Source organism: Falco punctatus, assembly GCF_963210335.1.
Source record: "Falco punctatus genome assembly, chromosome: 10".
Classification (NCBI taxonomy): Eukaryota; Metazoa; Chordata; class Aves; order Falconiformes; family Falconidae; genus Falco; species Falco punctatus.
Genome location: NC_137590.1, coordinates 16,124,027 through 16,150,333, shown reverse-complemented (window position 1 = coordinate 16,150,333; position 26,307 = coordinate 16,124,027). Strand labels below are relative to the sequence as shown.

Sequence of the window (26,307 nt, the reverse complement as noted above, 5' to 3'; positions counted from 1 at the left end):
CTACACAGTGGTCTCATACTCCAGCACCTCCTGGGGGGCACCAGGGGTGCGGTACTGCAGGCGTGGGGTGGTGGGCGACGCGTACTCCAGCGCCAGGATGGTCTTCCGCAGGCGCCGGTCGATGAAGTGGGCATCCCAGGCTGGGTACTTCTTCCTGGGCAGGTCAATGCGGATGACAGGCCCCTCTGTCCGCGGGGCACGGGCGGCCGGTGCCGGCGGGGCGCAGGGTCTCACCTGGAAAACGGGCACACAGCTGTCCCGCTCCCCCGGTGCCCCATCCCGCTCCCCCCCTGTAGTCCGCGGCAGCGAGCGGGGGGGGCTGGTGACGGCGTCCGCAGGGGACCCCGGTGCTGGGGCTGGTCGCTGCCGGAAAATGCAGCCCCCGGCGTGGGGGCTAAACATAGGGCCGTTGGGGTGCAAGAGGCAGTAGTAGATGAACATGAAGAAGATGCCGAGGGCAAAGCTGGAGCTGACCACACAGACGAGGATTAAGGCGTCGAAGTCAGAGGTGGTCTTGCGGTCGTAGTAGAGGAACCAGAGGATAGTGAGGGCAGCGTTCTCCGACAGTGTGATCATGTAGTAGATGCACATGCGATAGCGGCTCCGTCCCTCCTTGACGTTGAACCAGCAGAAGATGTAGATTATGCCCACCACCATGTTGTAGATGATCTCCTCCCACTTGGACATGCAGAAGTCCGTCTCACCCTGGATGATCCAGAAGGTCATGATGCACCAGTGGGTGACGATGAAGATGCCAAAGTAGAGTTGGAACACAGAGGCAAAGAGGGCGAAGGCGATGGCACGGGCAGCGATGGTGAAGAGGTGCCACAGGATCTGCACCACAGCCCCCTTGTAGGACATGGGCATCTTGTCCTCCCGCGAGTCCCGCAGCACTTTCTGGTAGGAGGCGATCATCCACGCCAGGGAGACCAGTGAGGCTGAGGCCGAGAGCCCTGCGGGCACAAAGCGGGAAGGAGCAGTGACAGCCTGCAGCAGCCTGGGGTCCCCCCTCCAGCCGCCCCCATCCTGGGCCGTGCCCCTTACCCTGCAGTGGCTCGATGCTGTTCTGCTGCACCATGATGCTGAGCTGCAGCACAAGCTGGGGTGCACTCTTCAGGAAGGTCTCCAGCAGCCGCAGCATGCTGATATCTGCGCTTTCAAACATCATCCGCCAGTAGAAGTGACGGCGGCGGTGCTCAGCCTGCCAGCGGCTCTGCAGCCCCAGGTACAGTGTGCGGAGGTACCTGTGCAAGGAGGGTGGGAGGGTGAGATGCACCACCACCGCCCAGGCAGCCGAGCTTGCCTCCTCCTGCCCATGCCAGGCATGCCCCATCACCACCACCAACCCGCTCCAGCAAGCGCTTCCCCCCTGATTTGGGACGATGGAAACCCCCCCATGCTGGGGGTGCAGAGGGCTGCAGGGCAGCAGCGATGCTGGGCACGTCCCTGTCCCTCCCCAGGGCCCCGAGATGCTGCGAAGGGGCAGCTTGTGCAAAGTCAGCTCAGCACCCTGCTGCCCCATGGCTGACCTGGCCACCACCCCACTGCCCATCCAGCCATCACAGCACCCACCAGCCACCACCCCACTCCTCCACCCCCAGTGTTGCCCCTGGGCCCTCCCCGCAGAGTCTGGCTGCTCCTGCAGCCAGGGATCCTGCCCACAGCCCCGTTCTCCGGTCACCAGTGGATTTCGGTACTCTGGCCCCAGCCCAGCACCACAGCCGGCTGCTTCTCAAAGGGGATATTTTGGTCCCACCTGGCGTGGAGCCCACCCTGCCTGCCCCTGCCCTGGCCAGGACAAAGGCACCAGCTGGTCGTGCCGCGCTGCCTACGGGAAGCACCCGGGCGCTTGTGCCGGCGTTGCCTTGGCTCTTGGCAGGGCTGCAGGTATAGGCACATGCCAGCCCTGGCCATCTGGTCGTCGGCCGGGGGTCAGCGGAGGTGTGCGTGGCACCAATACACGCACTGCCTGAGTCACTGTCACCAGGGACCCCTCCCTGTGGCCCGGGGCCAGATCCGGGCACCACAGGAGGGGACATGGGGCCGGATGGGCAGGGCATCCCCGGGCAGCCCTGCCTGCACCATGGGCCGGTGGCTCTGCTGCCTCAGGGAAGGGGGAAGCTGGAGGAAGAAGAAGAAAGAACGATGACGGGGAGGACAATGGGCCATAAAGCTTCCTCTCAGCCGAGTAAAACCCTCACGCAGAGTGACAGCCTCTCCATCAGCTCCAGAAAGCGCTGCCAGACGGATCCACTAGCCCGGAGCGCAGGAGAACCCCTGATCCCAGCACTTTCAGCTCATCCGTCAGCGGGAGGAGGCAGGAGCTGGCCCTGCTCCCGCTGCAGAGGCGGCTGGGTGCTCCCTCCCCTGGGCTGAACAGCCCTGAGACCACAGTGAGGGCCATCAGCTGGGGCCACCAAGGCCCCTGTGCCACCCCACTGCCATCTGCTCTCACCCCGGGCAGCCCTGCCAGCTCCCTCGGTGTGTGGGAGGGCAGGGTGGGTACTCTGGTCCCATGGGGCTCCCATGGTCCTCCCCAGCGAGGCCACTTGATGCCCTGGCAGCCCCATCACTGCCTGCCCCATCCTCTCCCACCGCACTGCCGGGAGCCCCAAAAAGCCCTGCCAAGAGCTGGTGACTGGGCAAGACATTGATGTCAGCAAATCACACAATTTTAGTAGTTCCGTCCCAGTTTCAGCAGGTGCTGATGGCCACAGGGGCCAGCCCACAGCCCTGCTCCTGGCCCCCACCAGCTTCTTTGTGCTGGTATCAAAATGACGCTTTAACCTTCACCTCGGGGGGGGGGGGGGGGGGGGGGGCAGCTAATTTTAGACTTTGCTGCTGCCCATGCCTTGCTGCTTGGGAGGAGAGGCTGCAGCCGCCTGGCTCCCAACACAAATTCGCACCCCGGTGCCACCTGTTCGTGGCCAGCCAAGCCAGCACTGCCATTGTGGCACCGCCGCAGCCACTGCCCCCCAGCCCCTCTCCCCTCCAGCCACTGCTCCCAGACCCACAGAAGGGCGCGGGGATGGACCACCCCTCGCTGGCAGGGTGCAAACCAGGGGGGCCTGGGGACGGAGGGCACGGCATAGGGGAACACAACAGAAGAAGCAACGCAGAGCCCAGGATGCTGCAGGGCATCACAGCTGGTCCCAGGGCACACACACAGATGAGGCACAGGCGCTGGCAACCTCATCCCCTCCCGGTAATCAGCCTCACTAATTGGGCTCATCAGCACTGTGATCCTGCTGTCTGCGGTGCACAGCAGCCCCCCAAGCACAGACGCCAGAGCTGTGCCGTCCCTGGCTCCTCAGCCGCTCAACAAGTGACCTGTGGCCTCCCCCAGCTTTTGGCGAGGGCACAATCATCCTCCCGTCTTCCCATCAGCTCCATAGATCTCATTAAAACAAGATTTCATCTCCCATCAACTTGCCAGAATGAAATGTTGATTCTTATTTGTTATGCATTTGATCATCCTGTGGTGTTTCAGCCCAGAGAAACCTCCCCACGCTGACAGCGCACGGCGGGCGCTTACCAACCCAGTGCCGCGGCAGCTGCATGGGAAATACAGAATCAATCACTTGAAAAAAAATCATTTAATTTAAAAAAAACGATGATGAGGCAGAAACCTACCACGAGAGCTCTCAGGGCTAATTGCTCCCTCCTTTGTATTACAATGAGTAATCCAACAAAATCCCTGCAGCGGGAAGGTGGTGGGCTCGGGCAGGCGCCAGTTTTGCCAGAGTGCCGCCACAGCTGGGTTTGCCACCAGCGTCACCATTTGCCCCCCGCTACTGACCCCAGTTTTCAAGTGTTGGAAAAAAAGAAGTGTGAGGAGAAAAGCTCAGCTCTGGTCTTAACCAAACATGCTAATCATCATTCTCTGATGGAAAAGGATGAGGGATCCCCTGGTCTAAGAGTCAGTGATACAGAGTGCGATTTTCCTAGAAGGTAATTTGGGATATCATCCCTTAATCCTTTACTTAAACAAGGAGAAAATTGCTTCCCTGTTGCAGCCATTTTAATCCCTTACACATCCCACCAAGTCAAGTCACCAGGGAAAGCTGCACATGCACCCAGCTGGGCTGGTACCGCGCTGATGAAAGTCCCTGTGTCCCACTGTTCCCATACCCCGACATGCTCTGGGTCCCCCGGGGTGGACGAGGGCAGACGAGGCTGCTCGTGCTCAGGGAAAGGCTCAGTCCAGCCCTAAAAAGCCCCTTGTCCTGCACACCAGGCCTGACCCCTGTGCTGGGTGCTGCAGCAGGACAAGCTGACACCCCAAAGTCAGGTACTCCCAGGGCCAAGAGGGGTCCTGCCCCCGAGCAGGCAGAGGTGTTGGCAGGGGGGAAACTTGTGGGTCCCAGCTTTGCCACCCTTCATAAGCCCACCCAGGGAGCTGCCAAGGGTGTCTGTGCCCCACAGGGCTGCCACCAGACTGACATCAGGACCAAGGGGTGGCACCAAGTTCCCAAGCCAACAGAGGATGGGGGGACATGGGCTGATGAGGGGTTTGGGAGGACCTGCACATAGAGAAGGCACCACAGGTCTGGCCCCGGTGACCACCCCAGGCAGCCAAACCAGGTGTGACCCTGGGCTAAAGCAGACACAGGGACACAACGAGCACAGGCAGGGCTGTCCCCAGTGCAAAGGGACCCACAGAGACACACCAGCCAGCTGCCAGCCCATGGAGGTGGCAGGGGACTCCTGGCACACTGCCAGGTGGGAGGCATGTGTGGCGTGCACAGCATCCCTTCCCTTCGGTGTTTCTTTGGTGAAAAAGTTGGTGACTTTTTTGCGAGCAGATTGGATAACAATTCCCAGGCTGCAAAAGCATCCAAGCAGCAGCCCACAAGCGCACCCGTGGTGTGGGCCCGGCTGGGGGACGGGCACATGCTTACACGAGCACATGGTCATGCAACTGGCACGGTCTCCAGAGAGCATCCATGGCAGAGTATTTGCATGTGCATCATGAACATGCTGATGACAACTAACTTCAGCAGCTTCTCACAGCAGCTGTAATTTGGGATAATCTCAGAGTTAGTGCTAGGAGCTGCCTTTGCAGCTGGGAAGCAGCTGTACTTTTGTGAGGATTTGGGGGGTCTTTGCCACAGCTGAGGCTCAGAGCTGCACAGCGATGGATTTGTTAGGGGTGAGACCTGCTGAGGTGATCGCAAGGCAGGGAGGAGGCAGGTAAATTGGGGAAAGGGGAGATGTTTGGCAAGGGCTACAGTGCCCTGGCCAGGGAAAAGCCTTCCCTTCACATGCAGCATTTATTCAACACTTCTTTAACTGCCACATGCACCTGCACCGGATCCAACCTCACTAATGGGTTTAGCAAACTGCATTTAACTGGTCACCCGAGCTAATCCCAAATCCTGAGATTAGAAAGAGCCTCAGCTGCAGCTTGAGACCAACATGTCCTGGAGGGTCAGTGCTGAGAGTTACCATTTTAATTAGCTTAAGAGCCTCCGTGGTGCAGCAGATCAGGAGACCGTGGCTGACACCACCGGGAGCAAAGCCCCTGCCTGCAGCCCAGACCTGGCTTGGGCCAGGATCAGGTAATTGCCCACAGGGTGCTGGGGCCAAGGCTGCCTGCAGACAGGCTTAGCAGCTGGTGGGCCAGAGAGCTCCCATCCTCTCCTTCACCAGCTCCTCCAGCACACTGACAGGGTTTGCACGCACCTGCAGCCAGCATACCCCAAGAGCTCCCATGGGGATGGGTGGGATCAGGGAGGAACAGGAGTTCTGTTGGTGAGGGAAGGGGCAGGAGCCCCTCTAGCACGGTGCACGCTGCCCTGTGAAACAGTTAGAGATCCCAGGAGCATCCCAGGAAAAGCAGCAGCAGAAGAAATGCATGCAGACAACAGGGAGTGGAGGAGCCTCTGTACTACAGTAGCTCAGGAGGGGAAACAGCACAGAAACCCGAGCCGGGAGCACTGCCCGCTCCCTGCATTGTTCCGGGAATTTGCCATTGTCTCCGCTGCCCTCCCAGCACCAACCTCCCTGGGAAGCAGCTCGGTGCCAGAGCCACAGCTCTTCCCCAGCGCCCAGAGCTCAGCGGAGCTGGGAGGGAGCAGGGCCGGCTCCACAGCACAGGGGAGGAAGATGCCAAAAAACCATCAACTCATGCTTCTGGAGGGTCTGCGGAGATGCAGGCAAAGGGCCCTGAGCTTGCTCCCATCTGCCAAGCTGCTGCCCTGCCCGCATAGCCTGCCTTTCCCCGGGCCCAGGAAGGGTCAGGCATCAGAGCCTGGGTAGGCTGGGGACAAACAGTACCTCCTCACCCACGATCCCACAGACCACAGCGAGCTCCAAGCTGGAGTACGGAGAGATGTCTGGGATAAGGATCCGAGCCCAGGGCATTTGGGGCCTGGCAGAAGCATTTCACACTCCCTGGGACTCGGCTGCCATGGCCAGGCAGGCTCCCCAGCAGGCCCAGCACCGTCTGGCCAGTGGGGCAGCAAGTCTGTGCCACTCAGCTGGGCTGCCAGCTCCTCATACCAGCTCCTACCCGTACCCACAGCTCCTGCCCATGCACACCTGCACCCACAGTCAGGCTCTGCTGGGCCTCTCCTCTGCCATTCATCCTGCTGTGGCTGCAAAGGGATTGACCCCCATGCCCTACCCAGCTGCCTGGGCCCCTGCTGCACCTCGCCATCCCCACCCATGTCCCCCCCATGCCCTGCTGTCCCCACCTGTGTCCTCCATGCTGCATTCTATTATCCCCACCCATGTCCCTTGCTGCACCTTGCCACTCCCTCCAGCCTCAGCCTGGCTCCATGACCCCTGTGCCTCTGGACCTGCCCTGGCTGCCACAGGGGGATGAGGCCCCACAGTAGTTCTATCCTGGCCCCTGGTAACCCTGGCACCCCCATGCCCCTGTCCCTGTGTACCTCAAGACCTGCCTCAGCTGCAGCAAATAGATGAGGCCCCACAGAAGCCTCACTCAGTCCCATCCTGGCTCCTTGTCTTCCCCATCCTGTCTCTGTGTCCCTTGTAGCCACCCATACCTTCACACCCACCTCAGTTTCAGAATGTGGATAAGGCCACACAACAGCTCCATCCTGGCTCCCTGGTACCCCCCCACCCCCTGTCGTCCCATAGCCCCGTACCTCCAGACCCATCCCAGCTTCAGCACGTGGATGAGGCCCCGCAACAACCCCATCCTGGTCTCTACTGTCCACCCACAACCCCCCCATCCTCCCTGTACCTCCAGACCTGCGCCAGCTGCAGCAGGTGGATGAGGCCCTGCAGCAGCCCCATTCCGGCCCTATGGTACCCCACCCCCCCGTCCCCCTGTACCTCCAGACCTGCCCCAGCTGCAGCAGGTGGATGAGGCCCTGCAGCAGCCAGACGCAGAGGCGGCAGCAGCCGCGGGGGCCGCGGGCGCTGTCCTTGGTGCTGCCGGCGCTGTCCTTGGTGCTGGCGGCGAAGTCGTACACGAACCACCTGAAGCTGAGCAGCTGCACCACCAGCGAGGGCAGCAGCACGAACAGCAGCGTCAGCCCGAACCACCACCGCTGCCCCCGCACGTAGTAGTGGGCCGCCAGCCACAGGTCCGAGGCGCCGTCCGCGAAGCACACCAGGAGGGCGCAGAGCACCCAGCAGCCGTCCCGCAGCCGGTAGCGCCGCGCCGGGGGGGCCGCGCAGCCCGCCTGCCTCCCGCCGCCGCCCTCCGGGCTCTCCAGCCGCACGGCCGGGCCGCCGCCGCCGTCCGACTTCGCGGCCATGTTGTCGGGGGAGAGGAGGAGAAAGGAGGGAGCGGGAGAGACTTCCGGAGGGAGGACGGCGCCGCCGAGCCCGCCCCGGCAGCGCCCGCCCCTGCCGGCCTCGCCCCGCGCCCGCCGGCCGCCACCCGCCGCCGGCCCCGCCGCTCGTCCCCCCGGCCCCCGCCCGCCCCCGCCGGAGGGGGCAGCCGCCCCGCCCCGCTGCCGCCGCGGGGTCCCGGGGGAGCGCGGTGCCGCTGGGCGCATCCCCGCGCCCCTGCCGGCAGGGGCAAGCGGCTCCCCCGGCTCGGCCCCGGCCCCCGGGCTCCCCGCCGCCCCTTGCCCGATGCCGGTGGGTGCCCCTCCGCGCCCCGCCCCGGGCCCGGCGGACCCCCCGGGGCAGCAGCCGTGCCGCCCGACCACCCCCCACCCGGCTAACCGGGGCTCCCCGGGCAGCCGCAGGGCGGTCCTGGGCTCCCCCGGCCCCGAGCCTCACTCCTCGGCCCCGGCCAGCCCCGACGCAAGGCTCCAGCCCTGCAGCGGGCCCGGGCAACATGAGCCCCCCGTGGGCCGGGGGTTGCAGATGCTGCGGGTGCTCCCGCTCCCCCAGGGCCGGGCCAGGGCCACAGGCCACCAGGCTCCTGCGACAGGTGGCCTGAGGGAGCCCCAGCCGGGACCTGCTGGGCTGGACCTGAGCCCTGCTCTGGGGGAGAGTCCCAGCCCCGGGGAAGCCCCTGCAGGGTCACACAGCTGCGCCAGCACCAGGGTCCCTGGCCAGCGCCAGGGTCTGCTTTGCAGGGACCGTGGGCACCAGGGTTTGGGTGCGGCTGTGCTTGGCCACTCCTAGGCTCTGCCCCGCCACATCTCCCCTCTATGTGTTGCCCACCAGAGTTCGGGTGCAGCACGGCTGGCAGAGCCAGGCTGCCCTGGCCCAGCTGGCAGCGCCAGGGGCTGGTGCCCTCACAGGACACGTGCTCACGTGAGGAGCAGCACTGTGCCGGCGTGCCCAGCGCTGCTGGGAGAGAAAGGGCTTTTTACGCCTTTGCAGCATGCCTCCAGGGAGGGTGATCACATGCAGGCAGCTGCCTCGTGAAGGCAGCCTCAGCCCCCAGACCAGAGGACAGGGTCTGGCTCTGCATTTCAGCCCCCAGGGCTCAGCCCCGCGTGCCTGCCTGCGGAGGAGCCACGAGCGGCTGGAGCCTGGCCCACGGCGAGCACGCTGCAGCACGCAGCGAGGGGGAGCGTGTTTTATCCCAGGAAACACAGCCAACTTCCAAACTCTGCCTTGCAGAGCAGCAAGGGGGATCAGCACGCACCCAGTGTGTGTCTGGGTTCCCGGTGCACAAAGCCGAGGGGAGCAAGCGGGACAGGAGAAGGCGTTAGTCAGCACAAGGGAGCGGAGCCAGGCCCTCAGCGAGGCTCTCGGTGCTGCATGTATTAGCATGGGTAATGCGACTTAAATACCTAACCTTGAGATACTCCTGACAGATCCCCTCGACAAGTGCCTGCCTGGGGGAGGGGATGCTCCCAGCATCCCAGAGCCTGAAGAAAACCTTTCATCCACCACCGGTCAGAGCCAGGGTCCCTTCAGAAGACGGGCTCTGCTGGCCAGAGCCCCTGCTGATGGCTGGCCAGCCCCAGCCCTCTCTGGGCTCGGTCCCCGGGGAATCTCTGTCCTGGCTGGGCCGTGGAGCAGAGCCGGTGCTGCCACAATGGTGGGCACAGCACCAGGGAGAGGGGACCTGGAAACCAGGACGAGACAGACCTACCTTCCTTTGCTGATCCTGAAATGCCCCCTCTGAAACAGCAGTTAAAGATCCACAGTCTGAAAACACGGGGATTGTGGTTTGAAGTCTGATTTATCTTAACAACAGGCCCTGGCAGCCACATGAAAAAATGAGAAAGAAAAAAACCTATAAACATCCCCGAAGCCTTCCTGTGCAGCTGTCAGCAGGCAGGGAGGGTTTCTAGCTGCATACATAAAAGTGCTGCAAGGAAGAAAAAGGAACATGTTGAAACCAAACCCTGCTCTTTCCATAACAAAGTACACAGAAAGCAAAGCAGCCCTCAGCACTGGGCAGGCAGCTGCTCCCTCCGACTGCCCAGTTCCCAGGGGACACATAAACGTGCAACTGGTCCAAACAGACCGCTGGTCCCGGGCTGTGTCCAGCTTCCAAGGAAAAGGCCTGCCGCTGGCGCTGGCTCCAGGAGGAGAAATCCATGATTTGCAGCTGGGCTCAGAGCTTGGCTGGGGAGAGGCCCACAGAGTGCAGCACCAGCCGCTGCTCGCTGCCCTGAGAATGTTTTTCAGGTGCTGGTGGCTTTGTGATTCCTCCTGCTGCAGCAGACTCAGCTGCAGCTTCCCGCAGGCCTGTGCTGAGCTGGGCCCCCCTTCCCTGAGAGAGTGGCCCCTGCCCCTCCACGCAGCCCAGCATCCCTGGCAAAACCCTACCTTCATCGCACTGTCATTGGCAACCTCAGGTGGTCACCGTGCTTCCCTCTGCTGCTGCCAGGACATGGGCAACCCATCCCCATCTCATCCCTATGCCTGTCCACATCTCCATCCCCATCCCCACCCCATCCCCATCCCTATCCCATTACCATCCCCTTACCATCCCCATCCCTCCCACACAGACTTTGAAAGCCCTCCCTCCTCCTCGCCTCCCTGGGCAGTGCGTGGGCTGCTGCAGTAGGTGGTGGGAGAAGGTTTCCAGCCCATTGAAGGAGACAATCACTACCCAGCCAGGTCATGCTTCCCAAGCACCACCTTCAGCTCCGAGCTCTGCAGGCAAACCCCAGCCTCCAGAAGCTGTGTCCATGCACATGTGGCAGGAAGGGCAGCTAGGGCTTTCACTGCCCACAGAGCCTTTTGTCACTGCTCTGAAAAATGTGTCCCTCTGGGAGGTAAGTGTGGCTCCAGCTCTAGTTGGGGTCCCAGCACACACCGTGAGACACAGGCACTTTTCTTTTCTGATTCCATCAGAGCAATAAGGATCAAATGCTGCCTTTGTGCCCAGAAAAAAACTGAAGCCAGTCACTCTGTGGTGGATGCTGTGGTGTGAGGCTGCAGGAGAAAAGCAGACCCACATCCTGCACCCTGCATCCCATGTCCTGCATCCTGCTCTGCAGCTGACCCCTGTGCCCCAGTCCCGCTGGGACTCTGGAAGCCAGCCCTGGGACCATGGATGGGAGGCAGCTGGCCCCCGATCCAGTCTGTAGATCTCCAGCCAGCCACCCTCACTGTAAAAGGAGCATTTTCCAGCACTGGCATCCAGCCCCAATCCCGCTGCCTCTTTTGGTTGATGTCAGGAAAAAATCCAACCTGAGTGTGAATCACCCCCAGCACAGCCAGGATGCTGTGCATTAGTACTCACTTCCACTGCTCCCCTGGAAGCCGCCTTATTTTAGCACATGCTGCCGCAGACGGAGGAGGTCTCCCCAGTTAGCTGTAACAAATGACCTTATGGGATTAGGGCCAGTAATCTTCTGATCTGGGTAATCTCCCTTAAGGGATTATTTGCCCACAGAAGTGTGGTGACCACCAGCCAGCCACTGCCTGACTCCCTCCGTTGCTGTCCCCTGTGGTCCCCGTGCAGCCACTCCCATCTCCAGCAGCCCAGAGGTGCCACAGCACTTGGAGGGGGTGTCACCATGCACCCTTTGGGGAATTTCTTGCTAAGATGCGTCCTGTGAAGGGCATGAGCCAGCAGGCCAGGTCTCCCCAACCCAACTGGTGCTTTTCCTGTTCCCCAGCCCACGCTCAGTGCCTTGGGCAGGTTGTCAGGGCTCCCTCCCGTGAAAGCACCAATCCAAGACACCAAGGTCCCTCCACCATCAATGGGGAAGCAACAGCATCGCTGTCATCACGCAGCACTGAATGGCATTGCCAGGGAGGCAGCACCAGCCGCATGGGGACAGGGCTACATTCAGAAAGCCGAGAGCTGCTGCTGAGGGTCAGCACCCACTTGGTGACAGCAGCAGAGCAGGCAGCGGTCCCCAGAGCAGGGAGGAGCTGGGGGGCTGGTGCCAAGGCAGTACCCTCCACCCTGGCCTCAGGGCTCCGAGGTGCCAGTCGATGAGAAGCGCTTCTCCATGACTGTCCGGCACCACATTCCCTGGGTAGGGAAATGGCATGGCCAGACCCGCAGCAGGCAGGAGCCGGCAGCACTGTGCGAGCTGGAGGTTACAACTCGGGGCTGGCTGGGCACTGCCACGCTGAAGGATGGTCAACGTTTTCTGGGCAATTTGAGAATGCAGAACCCCAGGAAAGCGTGTGGCACGTTGTACCAGCAAGCAACAGGTGCAGAACCAGCACCCGTGAGGTGCCTGCACTGGAGGAGCAGCAGGGCCAGTGGCTCTGAGCCAGGAGCCGGGCAGTTTCACAGGGAGGAGCAGCGCTGCTCTGGGGTTTTGTCCAGAGCAGAGACAGGGGACACAAAACCCACATCCCCTGTTAGCCACTGGCCCTGGGGGACCCTGGGGCCCCTCTCCCACCACAGAGCTCACACGGTGAGGGTCTGCCCATCCCTGCCACCAGCGCTGGGTTTCCCTGCACCTCCCACACTGCTTCTCCATCTCCTCTTGCTCATGGGCTGGCTGGGGTGGGAAGGGGGGGGTAAAAGCCATTCTGAGGTGCAGTATTTCCCCCTGCCCATGGGCAGGATCACTCAGGGCAGAGGATAGATGTGGTACCCTGGCAGAGCCTTGTGGCTGCTCCGAGCATCCCCAGGGCTGGTCTCTGCCCGGCGCAGACTGGGGGGCATCGGGGCTGGCTGAGGGTGACCACCGGACTGCAGCCGGCTCCCCCCCGGGGACAGCAGCCCCCCTCCGCTGAGCTCGGGACGAGCGACCCAGCTGCATGAAATGGAATCTGAGCCAATCCCGCAGCGCGTTTAGTGCTTTTTATTCTGTTCTGGGGCGGGGAAGGGGACAGAAAGGCGACCTGATGCTGCAGGGAGCCCAGCTGCATGGCAGCAGTGCCCGGCATCGAGGAAGGGCCGAGAGTGGCGCGGTGCTGGGGGGAGCAGGGAGAGGGGGTGGGATACGGCCAGGGATAAATAATTCACGGGAGGGGTGTGGGGGGGGCTCTCCGGGCTGCGGGAAGCGGGGCTGGCCATGGGTCTGGCTCTGGCTGTGGGGCTGGGGCTGGCTCCCCGCGCCGCCGGGACTCAGCACCACTCGGCGCAGCCAGCGCCCCGTCCTGCCGCCGGGCGGCGAGTCCCCACGGGCACGGAGCCCTCCCGGGCCCCGGTGATCGCTGCCCCTCGCGGTGCCGCCCGCCTGCTCCCGCCTGCTCTCGCCTCCCTCCCACGAGCCCGGCCACGCGTGTTTCCAGAGCGGCCTCGCCCCCACTCCCGTGGGCTTCCCGATGCCCCGCGCGGGGCCGCGATCCCGGGGGTGGCCGCCAGGGGACGCTGCTTCCACCGGGCCCCTCCCGCCGCGGAACCCGCCTGCGCGGCTGCGGCTGCGCCCGGCCCCGAGCGGCACCGGACCGGCCCCGGCTCCGAGCGGCGGCTAGACTCCGGCCCCGCCATGGCGCGGGACCCGGCCTTCGTGCTGCGCTACCTGGCCGAGGTGGAGGAGCTGGCCGAGGACGTGCTGGCGGCACGGCAGCAGGTACGGCCCGGCCCGGCGTCGCTCGCTGTGGCCCCGGCGGCCCTCTCGCCCCCGGCCGCGGCCCCAGCCCCCAGTCCCGGCCGCAACCCCCAGTCCCGGCCGCGGCCCCCAGTCCCGGCCCCACCGACAGCCTCTCTCCCGCTGCAGATCGTGGACCTGGACGTGAAGCGGAACCGGAACCGCGAGGCCTTGCGGGCGCTGCAGAAGGACCCGGAGCCTGACGGTGGGGCTGGGCTCCTCGGTGCCGCCTCAGCCGGCGCTGAGCCGGAGGGACGGCAGTGCCCGGGGAGAAAAGCTGCCGTGACAAAGCCCTTTCCTTTCCCTCCTCTCCCCCAGGCAAGGCCATGGTCTGCTTCGGGAACATGTTCATCGAGCTCCCAAAAGCACAGACCAAGGAGATGCTGCAGAAGGGTAAGGCAGGCTGCCCCGAAGGCTCTGCCGACGTGCACTCTTAACGATAAGGTTTTACAAAAACAAACAGGATTCTGTCTAGCTTCCAAGTGCCCGAAACCTCTCAATAGCAGCCACAAACTGATTCTGGCCATCACTCAGCTGTCCCAGGCAGTGCCATGGGAAGCAGATTTGGGCATGAAGCAGCCTGGGGCTCAGTCCCATGGGCAGCGGAGGGCAAGGTGGGACCCCAAGGTAGCTGGGGAAGAGCCCTCTCTCACCCCCTGGCCTGAGCTCCTGTGCCTAGTGTCCTGTGGGAGACTCAGACTTCACCCCAGAGCCTGCAGTCCTCCTCACTCCTGTCCCGCTTGTCTCAGACCAGGAACATCTGGATGAGGAGATAAACAATCTCCGGAAAGAGCTGCGTGTGAAGGTCAACCGCCTCTTTGAAGCTCAAGGTAAACACTTGTGTTCTTGTTCCCAGATACTTCTTGGTATCTGGGAGCAGACATCGCATGTCAGGAGGGTCCAGAAACTCCTGAGCTCTGTGTGCTCCTGCAGCTGCTTTCCCACTGGCTTTGCAATGCCTTCCCTGCTCCAGCAGTGTTGTATGGCTCCTGGTGCACAGCTATCACCCTAAACAGGCTCCACATCACGCCAGGGTGACCCCACAGCCACAGCAGCTTCTGGGACTATCCCTGCCCTCCCTGCAGCCCCGCTAGAGTTTAATGCGGACTGTTTCACATATTTTGTAGCAAAATCCTGATTTTTCTGTGTGTTCTCTCAGGTAAAGCTGAGCTGAAGGGATTTAACCTGAACCCCATGACAGCTGAGGAAATGAAGCTCATCAATCGCATCCTGGAGGGCTGAGGTGGCCATGCCATCGTCACAGCGCTTCTTTAGGCTGTTGCTCATGGAGCTCACGCTGCAATAGCTGCAGCCTTTGGGGTTTGCAGGAGGACATCAGTGTGCCCGGGGCCCACCCCGGGTGAGGTCCCTGGCAGGTGCTGGGAAGTGTTTGGCTCCTCAGCTACGACGCTGCAGTTTCCTTGGATCACAAACCCTTTCCTGCTCCTTGCTGCAGCCCAGGTGGCAGAACTGTGCCAAGGCACGGGCTAGGACACAGCACCAGGCAAATAAATGCCCATGGCTGGGGTGGAAGTGGGATTATTAAAATGAGAGCAGCAGGACATTCCTAACTCCGTGTGTGTTTCTTGTTTTTTTTATGCAAGCGCTTCTGGAGTTTGGCTTCAGAGCTGGTTCATTGTCATGTCAGGAACAAGAGTAGGAGGAACTGGGAATCCACAGTGTGCCCAAAGCACAGAAGAGGAGTTCTGTGCGCCTGTGGTATTAAAACAAAGCAAAGCTGTACATCTGAGGCATGTCAGGAATCCCTTTAAAGATGTGTAGGGAGGGACAGGAGGTGGTAGCATCCTTTCAGTCGTGCTGGGAAAACATGTTCTACTGTTAAGTTGAAAGGCAAGACACCACAGAAACAAGGGTTTCAAAACTAGATGAAGGGATAAAATGTATGTGTATTTAAAACAGCCTGAAGAGGGCTGAGGAGGAATACTCACTGAGCCTGTTTTGTAGTAAAAGGACAATTGATTTAACTAGTAATAGTTTCTTCAAAGGTTTTAAAATTTGTCTTCTACACTACCTCCTTCAGTCTGAACTTGCTACCCCAGCACAACTTTGTTAAGGCCATAAGAAGTTGAAAAAAAAATTAATAATAATTAGTAATGGACTCCAGTAAGTGTTTGGGGTTTTTTTTCTGTGTACAGGAAAGTGTTTGGGTCCAGCCAAGCCCTTTATTTTTTGAACCTCTGTAAAGATAATTCTGGATAGAATTTGAAAACTTTAAACACAGCAGTCAACCTTCTTTCTCTGGCTTTTGAGGCAGCTCGCCCATTCTGTCAAACCTTGCATGCCTAACACAGAGCTGGGCCTGATTCCTTGCTCTCTTCCCTTCTGCACAGCTGTGTGGAACTTTAAACACAGCACCACCATTTTCCTGGCTCCCTGAATGCCTTCCAGCTAACAGGTCAGAGGTGCCTTCTCCAGGCAGCCCTGTGCTGCCTTGTCCAGTTCCACACAGACTTCAAATTATGCAGAATTCCAAAAAATATCCTGTTTCTGACTCCTTAAGACTGAAGTGTGATTTCTTTAAATCTAAAAAGCCAACTAGCATTGCTTGATCTAAGTTTTAAAATTCTGTAGCTAACACCATGTACTCTGAATGTACCTCTGCAAGAAGCAGGGCCATCCACTTCAGGCTTAAGTTTCAGATACACAGATTAAAAATAACACGGACTTATCACCAGAACTGTCTTGCCTGCGGCTTTTTCAGAAAATTGCATCTCTTCTGGAAGTGAGCAGCAGTACACGGTGCCAAGCCCCTGCGTTAGAGCCGCACTCTTACATAACCTCTGTAGTACAGCCAGTCAACGTCTCTAACGTGATGGTGAGGTTATTTTTACAGTATCGTGGCAACAGGTTTTCTGCTCTGACATGTTTCCATAGTAGTAGCGGTAGAAGGATGAGGTCCCTGCCTTCTCCAAAAGCTTTGTTTTGCTGTGCAAAATGTTTGGCCCCTTTATTTTCTTACACAGTGCAGAACTAAGCTCTGCGAGTGCAGATGGACAGCTGAGAAGCCAGCATCCCTCGTGTCTTGTGTCAGCCATTATGAAATCTCTCACTGCAGTTTCCAAGCTGGGAAACCTTCAGAAGCAAGAAGGCCAATGTCTGGTGCTGAACCAGCAGTAACCAGAGAGAAGTGGGAACTGGTACTGCCTGACAGGAGGAAGAGTGAGCTTCATCCGTGGTCATCTCTCCCATATAGAGCTTGGGATCAGCATTACACTTTGCTGTGCAGAAAGATTCCTGAGAAGCTGTTTCTTCCTGTCATTGTAGCAGCCTGCAATGAAAATGTTAGAAGGGGAGTTACACATCATCACAATCTCTTCCTGTAGAGGTAAGGGAATGTCCTACTTTCAGGTGAAGCTGCTATCACGTTTTGTTAATTAGAAGCTAGAGCCAGAGAAGATTGTAGGCACACTGAGCTGCGTACTGCAAAACCGAGTAACAATGCATGTCAGCCTCTCAGAAGTAAGCTCCATAATCCAAGTACTACTTCCCAGCAGTAAAATACTCAACTAGCTTCAGAAAAGTGCCCAGTAAACAGTCACCACAGTGACTGCAGAGAGGGTTTTGCAGCAAAGCTGGCATGTGACAAACTTTGCTGTGACTTTAACACTTGAAAAGCAGGACTAGGAACAAAACTGTTCCCATTGCATTCACATGCTTGTTTTCAATGGCACTTCTGCAGCCTGGTCACTTACATCCACTTTTGGAAAGCTTTTGCTGCTTCTGGTCTCTTAATCCTGTAAGGGCTCACACACCCATTCGTGTTCTTTTGATCCTGAGTGAAAGGTGTATGCCGTCCTCTTGCTGATGTGCAGATGGACATGAGGAGGGCACCCTGCCAGCACTGGATGAGCACTCACCTAAATGTGTGTGCCACGATGCTGTCATTCACCAGAGTACCCAAGCCTCCCCTCTGCTGGCAGGTCTGTTGTTCCCTATCGGGTCAAAGCCTCCATTTCCCCCTCCCTGTCAGCCTACAATGTCAAATGTATGTACTGAAGTACCTGAGCAATGACAATTATCTGTCTGCACGCAGGAATAAACTCCCAGACAATCAGCGACAAAGTTGAACAGCTGAAAGCCACGGACATCTTTCTACTATTAATATCTTAGCACAGTTGTAAAGTCAATCACAAAATGCTGCAAGACAAGCTGCTTGGAACAGAGTGCTCCAGAAGCCGTGAGTGTGGGAGGCACAATGCAGAAGGGCCTCTGAAAGAGAGCTCTTGTGCAAGTCCCAGCTCTGATATGGACTCATTCTTTCTGCAGCCCCGCGCTGCTTTGTTTCCCACTCTGAAGTGGCAGCACACTTGCTTGGTTTGCTCTGTTCCTGGAAATTTATCATTTAATCGCTATAAAGGTTAGAATATTACAATCAGTTGCCAAGAAATACATGGAACCAGACCACCATTCCAAGCGATTTAATAAAACCTCTTAGATGGTAATAAACATCTTTGCCCACCTGCTCTGCCTGTCCACAATATGAAGTATGTCTTTGAGAAGATGACACGAGCTTATGCTCTTTCTTGCTACTGGCAGTGAAGGAAAGTGAATCATTTACCTCTAGAAGCCAGCTGAGGAGGTACAACAACAGTAAATTGGGGAGAAACAGGCAGTTTTGCCAATGGTTCATCTAAACGCCTGTCCACAAAATCATTACCCTGCTAGCAGGCAGGAGTAAGTGTGAAGCAATCGGAAATCCAACCCTAAATCTCTCTCCCATGTGCTGAGCCAAAGAACATTCTGAGCTTATTGCAAAGTTTCTATTCCTGTTCTCAATGGTACTACAGAAAAAAATCCCTCCAGCTTCCAGAAAGACATATAAGTGAAAACCAAAGTCTAGCTAAAGCAGTAAATGTTGAGGAGAATTCACGGAATGAGCATTAACCCTTTTTTAGTGGCAGAATGTGGATGTCTCCTGCGAACAGTTTCCTAGCACAACACAGTATTCAAACAGCTCTCCTACAAGAGCACCGCAGCGCTATCCGTGTGCTGTGATGACATTGAGGACTTCATTCCGATTCATTTGTTTCCTGACCAACTGAAGTTACTCCAGCTCTTTATGTGCAGGCTGCCTAAGCCTGGTGATTTGGTTTGAGGCTATGAACAGAGTAGATTCTGCAAGTTAGAGCTACCCAGGACCACAGCTGAGCTGCATTTATTTGCTTATGTGAAATAAAGTTGTCCCCAGTGGGACCACGTGAAATGTTGGACTGAAGCTGCCAGGACACAGGGATGTAACAGGTATACCAGCTACCATGTCTCGTTAGAGGGAAGAGTTTAAAAAAAAAAAAATTAGAGAAGACATTTTGTAGAAGAGCACCGTCAAATCCTATCTAAGGGAAACTTCCTTACCTATGGTACTGCTTGCACTTTACATGATTAAGGTTGAAAGAATAATACTCCTATTTGCTTGTCATTTCTGAAGTGCTATTTGCTGTTTCTGTTTTTCTCAACTCCTGTAATGACAAGTCAGTTGCACTTTTGGCTTCCTGCTGTTGCAATACTTCAGTTGCGTATGTGGCAGATAAAATTCTAAGAATTTCAGCTGAATTTTAATGATACATATTTTTACTTAGCCAATAAGAAAATCTGTATTTAAAAATAAATATCTAGAGTCAAATTAGGTTTTAAAGTGGTTTGTTTTTTTTATGTGGGTTGTGTTGTTGGTTATTTTTTTAATATCCTCAACTCCTGTGGAGTATTTTTCTCCGCAATTAGCAGGAGGGACCTCCTTCAGCCAGGGTCTGCCTTTTAGCCAGTGTACCACAGACATGGGTTATGTTTAGTGCTGGCAGCCAACTGGCACTGGCTGGAGGTTTGTCAGTGCTGATGGGGCACTGCTGTAAGACAAAAGATGATAGCAACCCTCCACCTCTGGCAAGTGCTGTGGTACTTGTGATATGCTGATACTTGGAGGGGAACATATTCCAGAAAAAGCCAAATTGGCAGTTTCACAACACAGGGCTAGAGATCCTACAGCACCTACGTGGTGCTGCACCCAGGTAATAAACCCTGATACTCTGAGCAAAACCAGCACTATCCTTTCAGACATCAGCTGCCTTCGTGTAGAACAGTTCAAACCTCTCTACACTTGCCTTTCCCCTCAGTGGGTCACCCTCAGCCAGCTTGCAAGCACCTACCTACGAGATGCAGAAGCATCATGAGATTCCTCTGTCCCAGGGAAAGCAGCTGGCCTGATACTATAACCCCTCGTATGTTTATTAACACTACTACAGTTTCAGATCCTGATGTGGATCTGAAATTAGCTGTGGAGCTCAAAGCAATGTTTGTCACTATTAATCACCTTCTGCACACTCTGGAGGCTGTGGATGAAAGTGTTATCCATATCCACAAAGAAAAGGTACACCCACCCTGCCCCACGCTTGGCAGTCAAGTTCTGTCCGAGCTGCTCAGTCACCTACATGCAGCCTTGAGACATCCAAACACAATTATATGAAGCCATTCCCAACAGATGACCACACATTTAGTCCACATGATTGTTTTTCAGTCATGACCTTATGGTCTCCACAGCCCAGCAAGAATTCTTAGTAAAAAGCCAGAGACCAGAAGATAGGGGCCACCAACCACAATGCAGTTAAACTCTTCAGGCTGGACTACTGTACAGCTATAGGGGGAAAAGTCCCCAGGTCCCCACCAGAAGATCCCTAAGAGCAATCAACATCTTCTATCAGGGTACTTGCAAAGACTCTCCTTTCCCTACAGACAAAGAGAGATTTATAGAAGGCAACAGCCCATAAAATCAGTTCAACAGCATCCTCCATTACTCTCAAACATTGACCCTCACCTCGGATTCACGAGGAATCTGACAGCTCATTTAAATTTTTTCCCCCTCCCTCCCTCTCCTTCTCTCAGCTGCCACCTCTTGAGGAAGCTTAATAGTGACTGTTGTGTGCAGCAATATCAACCTTGCTGTACCGCTGAGGTTTTAGAAGCAAAGGGCTAAGCTGTGACACCTACATCTCAGAAGAGCGCTAACCAGAAAGTTATTAGGTTTAAAGTCAAAAAGAACAGCCTTATAGATGTGCAGACAGCTGCAAAGTGACATTAAAGCCACTTTCCCAGCCTCTCTCTGAAAGCTGCTATCAATGAAATCACATTGATGGGTAACAGGAGACAAGGCAGCACAGCGAAGTGGCAGCAGCACACGTCCGCAGTGTGGCAGCTGGCAGGATGAGGTCAGCTTTGTCTGCATCTGCCAGGACAGCCCCAACAGCAGGCAGCAGGGGAACAGTCTGCAGACAGTACATAACCCTCACCTTCCCAGGATCATAATCAGGTGCAGTCTTTTGCACTGCCACATGTGTGAGATGAACATCTGGAATAAAGTAGAGATAAGGATCAAAGACAGACAGACACTGAACAAGCAAATATGGAATTCTCTCTCTAAACGTTCCTCTTCTGCCCCAATACTAATTAATTGTCTTCCCTGTCTGTAATCAAAGGCTTCAGCAATCTGAGCTTAAATCCAACACTGCATGATTGCATCTCACTAAAAATTGCAGGAAAAAAATATCAGAAGTAATCAAGACGGATATCTAGAAAATGAAAGAGTGACTGCCCTGAGCTAGTACTGTACCCTGTGGCTGGCATGGAGCTCTTCATGTCACCGTGTCTCCAAACCTCTGTGCACTCTCACCCAAGGCAGCTTGCTGTACCCCCACTCTGGAAAGGCTTTTGATCATTCAGAGCAAGCATGAACTCTGATGAACTTTCACGGACAGAAGTGATGGATTTTTCTGTCTCCTAAGCCATCAAAGTGAGGTGGGATACCTTTTGGGAAGATGTGTTAATCAAATGAAAGCTACCAAACTCAATACAGTAGCAAGTGTGACACATAGGAAATCAAATAGTTCTTTCCCATGAATCACCCTGTCTTTACGTTCTGTGAAGCTAAGGAAGAAGAAAGGCTGCCAAAATTCAACCACTAACAATAAAACCAGGAATGACATTTCAACTTCAGTCCAAGCTGATCTGTCAACACTGACATTTCTAGTGATCTGGTGACACCAGTTTTCCAATGAAAAAAGACTGGAGGGAGACAGGGTGACCGTGACAGGACACCCGAATCCTGTAGGTGTTTGCAGGAGTCAGAAGGGACAAGGTTTATCTGATGCATCTAATATCAAGTAGTAGAATTGTACCATCCTTTTCTTACCCTTCTTTATGGCACACACAGACAGGTAAGATACAGTGATCATCTCTGCTATTCAAACTAAATTGTGTATTAGAAAAGCGAGGAGATCCACCTCCAATGGATAACCAGGCCTCCAGTGGGATGTTCTGGGAGCAGAGGAAAGAAACAACTGGATATTAAGGCAAGGAAATACATTTCTGACATAGTAATGGCAGTTTGCACTTACACATGTCACTCGAACATAAACTCAAGTCAAACATTCAACCACAGAGAAATGTCTGATACAACCCAGTTGCTGATGTTGCTGCCTAATGTTAATGTGCCTAAGGTCAGAAGTTTGTATATAAAACTGTACACAAAGTGTACAAAGTCAGATCCCAGACAAAGTATCTGACCATGTGGGAAAATCCCCCGTAAAAAACTTTGTTGTTGCCCTGGGGAATGGTGAAGGAGTATTGCACGAGACAGGCACGGGAGAACAGAACAAGTCACCAGCCGGAGGAGGATGAAGTAAGAGCAAAAGAACAAAATGTCTGTTGGGTACTCCCCAAAGAGGAGGCAGAGAGTCGTTCTCACCTTCTTCAATCAATGATATCCTTCAGTTTTCAGAACAGGCAAATTCCTTCACCTTGTGACCTGCCAACCTACAGATGGAAGAGCAGAGCTACTGCCCTTAATGTTAGCATTTCCTGTGGTTTCCCAGAATTTCAGTGTAGAAGCCTTGCATAACCTGATTCATCATCTCTTTGTATGCAAGCACGTTTATTTAAGGCTATGGGGGCAGGGGGTTCCAACAACAGCTCTCTAGTGAAAAAAAACTCAGATTTGTAACTGTTAGGAGGATTTCTGGAGGAAAGGGCAGAGCAGGCAGGCAGCCCATGGGGAAGTTCCACAGTACCGAATAAACAAACTCTGTCACATGCTTGCAGAAATATAAGTAACACAACATATGTTGCTGGGGATTTTGTTGAGTCACATTTTAAATTTGTATACATTACAGAACTTAATTAAACAGGGAAGTCGTGAAAGATGTCGTAGAACTATAGCAAGCAAGAGCAGAAAAATCCTGAAGACAGCCTAGGCTGCATGATGTATGAAAAGGGGGTGACAAGTGGCCCAGATAAGCCACCCAAGAAGCAAGGCTCCCCAGGGCACCTTCCAAAGGAGGCCCAGACTCCTGCAGCCCCACGATCTGGCACTGTGCATGTCCTGACCTACTACTGCATCTGAGTGTGGGAGTAGGCAACCTGAGACATCACAAACCAGGGCTGCTCAAGAGCACAGACCAACAGAAGGAGTAACATGGAGTTTATTTTTACTTGTCTGTGAGTTTTGAGGTCAGCCACAAACTATTTCGTTTAAGTTGTTGGTATAATTTCAGTAATCACAGTTTTTCATATACCCTTGTTTACTGTGTTCTGGTTATTTACCATGTTAATTGAGGTTGTGGGCATAAAATCAGCTTAATATAAGGTTTTTTGTTGCCAATTAACACATCCCCATTTGTAGAGTTAGATAATCACTAGCTGCTATCCTCCTGGCTGTAATTCACGTTAGTTTGCATAATTACCTCTCATTCACTTCTCACAAGTGTGCCCTTACCGACAGGCCTGACTTGCAGGGTAAGGCGAATCCTCCTGTCCCAGCCTCCTCGCGAGACCTGCTGCGCGAAGCAAAGTGACTGCTCGCTTGCAGGTCTCACAGATGGGTGTATTTTTAATTAGGCACCACAGCACGATACTCATGATGTTAAATGGCTTGAATCATCTGGCAGAAGCAAGGCATTTTTCAGCATCACGTTGTATTGTTGTGATTTCTAAAGGAAACACTATTTCCTTGGTCCCCAGGACACTGGCTGAAGTGGAAGCTGCTGCGTTCAGCACAGCCTCAGGTTTGGGGCGGGGTGGGGGAGGCGAGGCGGGGAGGGGCAGAAATGTGATTCAGAGCATGAGGCTACCCTTCAGGTCTCTAACCACAGGGCAGGGAAAAGCTAATGCCAAACAAATCCGCCTCAACTTGCATTCCAGGCTGCTTGTGGTGTCTCCGGTAATCTCTTCACATTCTCAGGATGGAAGTCCATCCGTTCAGTAAATTGGCTGGACTTACACCAGCTGACATCTAACCTAGTAGGATTTCCCTAAAACCAAACAGATGTTTTCATAGCTCCATCTTTAGGGGCTGCCCCAGAATGCTGCTTCACCTGAAGCCCAATTAGACAGCTGCCCTGCACACACATCCACCTTCTTGCACACCTGCACCAAACTGAAAGACTGTAGAGCATGAACTCAGCCATAACCCCACAGTAAGAACCCCAGGGAGCACAATCTGTTCCTCCATACAAGAACTCTGCACTTTATACCTTCACTACTGAGTTAACTTTGGCTCTAAAAATAAACTGAGCTGTCTTTTAACTGCTGAAATGAATTGTTACACAAGAAGTGTTTTGGTAGTACGTGTTGATCAGGAAACTGGCCAGGAGCACTGCTGCTCCTAGCCACCTTGCTCTGCCCAATTCTTCCTGTGGATTTCCTGCATATTTTCTTCTCCCTCTGCAGAACGAAAGCATCCATTCATCTGTCTCACTTTCCTTGGGAGAGCACGTACTTACGGGTTTCATAATGCAAGCGATGCCAGGATTCTTGCTAAACTCTTCCACAAACAAATGGTACTCTGAAGGCATTTTGAAGGTCTTTGGAATAAAGGCATATTTTGTTGTCTCAAGCTTTCCTGCTTCACTTTCTAACTGCTTCCGAAATGTCTTCAGACTCTTCACTAATCAGTTCCTCTGACTCAGCTGGGTAGAAAGAGAAATACAAGGTTCAGCACAACAAATTCTCCCACAGTCTGACTCACTTTAATTGCCCCTAAGAAGTTTCTGGGGATCAACTACACTACATACTCCGAGGAGAAAAAAGACAAAAAAATACAGATACCATTGAGAACTGCTTTTTCTCCGTGGAGGAGAAGGCTAGATTTCAATTTTCTCTGCATGAACACAGGGAGCTAGAACAGACAATCCGCATTCTACCATTTCTTCTGTAGTCAGCACCCTCCTCACCAGGACAGGCAGCACTGATCAGCGCTGCCCACACTGATTCTGCAGGCAGCGTACAGCCCAGCATTACAAACCACCCTCAGCCTCTGTTCGTGCCACGGCTGATGGGCATGAAGGCTCAGGGCGGGAATGCACCCCACTCAGCAACCGTGCTGCAGTGGAAATAATGCCCTGGAGAGGACAGGGCAGGAAGAGTTTTACCTGTTGCAACTAAACCTGCCCACACATACAAACAAGACTCCCCAAAACACAGCCATGTCAGAGGCCCTCTCGCAATGCACCACCCTCAGGTGGTTTTAAGGCAAAAACTCCTTTAGCTGGGCAGACAGAATACAGCGCATGGCCAAGGCACGGCACAGCACCCAGCACACGCAGCCACAGGCGGGGCACTGGTGCAGGAGGCCCTGCGGGTGCTGTGCTCACCCTCACCTGCACAGGGAGCACCTGGGGGTTAACATGCTGCCTCGGGGGTGTGACACAGCATGTGCACCCACCGGATGCCCCACTCTGGGCTGTTGCAACCTGCCAACCTTTCACTGCAGCTGCCGCCTCCACGCTGCCCTGCTGGTGGCTGGCCTGGGCCTGGGCCTCAACCTGGGCCTGAACCTGAACATTAACCTGCACCTGGGCCTGGGCTTTGGGGCCACCAGGCCGCGCCCGTCCCCATGGCAACCGCACTGCTGTCCAGCAGGGGGCGCTCGGCGCACTGGAACCCCGACCCTGCCCACCCACCCACCCCAGCCCACCACCCCCCCCTGCCCACCTCCACCCCGCCCCTGCGGTCTGACCCCCCTGACCTGCCCCCCTGGGCCCCAGCCCTGTCACCTCAGCAACCCCCCGCCTTTGTGCCCATGGGAGTTCCAGCCTCCCCCCCCCCCCCCCCCCGGCCCCATGTGCTCCCATCCCCTCTCGGTGCCCCCAAGTCCCCCACCTCGTGTCCCCCCACCCTGCACGGGGGGCCGTGGCGTGGCACCCCACAGGGGTAGGGTTTGGGAGCTGTCCCCTACCCCTGTGACACCCGGGAGCCACCTCCCCCCACGCTGGGCAGGTGGGGGCCATGCAGCAGGCAGGGGGCTGCAGTCCCTGCAGGCAGCCTGGGAGCCCTTCCTGGGCGAGGTGGGGGGCTCAGGTGGTCCCTGACCCTGCTGCTGGGCAGGGACGGGGTCCAGCACTTCCCCGCTCCTGTGAGCCCCCCAGCGAGGTGTGCACGGCTGCTGGGGCGGGGGGCGGGCCGGGGCAGCGAATGGGTCTAAAACCTCCTAAAATCCAGCCCAGGATATCGCTTGGGGCAGGGAGGGGGGCGGAGGAGGGGGGGGGAGGAGGGGGGGGGAGCAGGGGGTAACAGGCAGCAGGTGCACCCTCACAGACCCCCGTGATGGGACCTGCTGGCACTGCCCGATCCAGCTGCCCTGCAGCCCCTCGAGAGCCCCCACAACCCCCCCGGGCAGGGCAGACATCACCTGCCTGCAGGTGGGCACCGCTGCCTGCCCACAGCAGCCCAGGGCCATGGGCTGGGGTCTCGCACACCCTGCGGTGGGCACAGCCAGGAGTGGGCATGGCACAGGCAGCACAGGCAGGGGTGGGCACCATGCACGCAGGGGTGGGCACGGCACAGGCAGCACAGGCAGGGGTGGGCACCATGCACGCAGGGGTGGGCACGGCACAGGCAGCACAGGCAGGGGTGGGCACCATGCACGCAGGGGTGGGCACGGCACAGGCAGCACAGGCAGGGG

The 26,307-nt window shown here is 56.3% G+C and overlaps 3 protein-coding genes across 3 annotated transcripts; 1 reads left to right on the top strand and 2 right to left on the bottom strand.

Moving 5' to 3' along the window:
* Nucleotides 1-8,472, bottom strand: XKR7 (XK related 7; the record flags this gene model as incomplete). The annotated part of the gene is made up of 3 exons (XM_080404402.1): nucleotides 7,306-8,472; nucleotides 1,045-1,244; nucleotides 1-953 (listed from the first exon to the last, which is right to left on the bottom strand). The coding sequence occupies exons 1-3, from the start codon at nucleotides 7,974-7,976 to the stop codon at nucleotides 1-3; spliced, it is 1,824 nt and encodes a 607-aa protein (XP_080260528.1). The 5' UTR covers nucleotides 7,977-8,472.
* A 4,145-nt stretch (nucleotides 8,473-12,617) lies between these two features.
* Nucleotides 12,618-14,914, top strand: PDRG1 (p53 and DNA damage regulated 1). The gene is made up of 5 exons (XM_080404369.1): nucleotides 12,618-13,325; nucleotides 13,473-13,548; nucleotides 13,662-13,736; nucleotides 14,093-14,173; nucleotides 14,503-14,914. The coding sequence occupies exons 1-5, from the start codon at nucleotides 12,825-12,827 to the stop codon at nucleotides 14,583-14,585; spliced, it is 816 nt and encodes a 271-aa protein (XP_080260495.1). The 5' UTR covers nucleotides 12,618-12,824; the 3' UTR covers nucleotides 14,586-14,914.
* A 510-nt stretch (nucleotides 14,915-15,424) lies between these two features.
* On the bottom strand, nucleotides 15,425-24,295 carry TTLL9 (tubulin tyrosine ligase like 9; the record flags this gene model as incomplete). Its single annotated transcript, XM_080405902.1, has 2 exons — nucleotides 15,425-19,782; nucleotides 23,930-24,295. Coding segments are annotated over 2 exons (522 nt in total), but the record flags the coding sequence as incomplete, so codon positions are not given.
* Nucleotides 24,296-26,307: the final 2,012 nt, after the last annotated feature.

What these genes read in the sequence shown, in the direction of transcription:
- PDRG1 (XM_080404369.1), top strand. Translation starts at nt 12,825, where the DNA reads ATGGGTCTGGCTCTGGCTGTGGGGCTGGGGCTGGCTCCCCGCGCCGCC. An exon ending in TGCTGGCGGCACGGCAGCAG is followed by an intron (nt 13,326 to 13,472) that starts GTACGGCCCGGC and finishes CTCCCGCTGCAG; the next exon opens with ATCGTGGACCTGGACGTGAA. An exon ending in CCGCCTCTTTGAAGCTCAAG is followed by an intron (nt 14,174 to 14,502) that starts GTAAACACTTGT and finishes GTGTTCTCTCAG; the next exon opens with GTAAAGCTGAGCTGAAGGGA.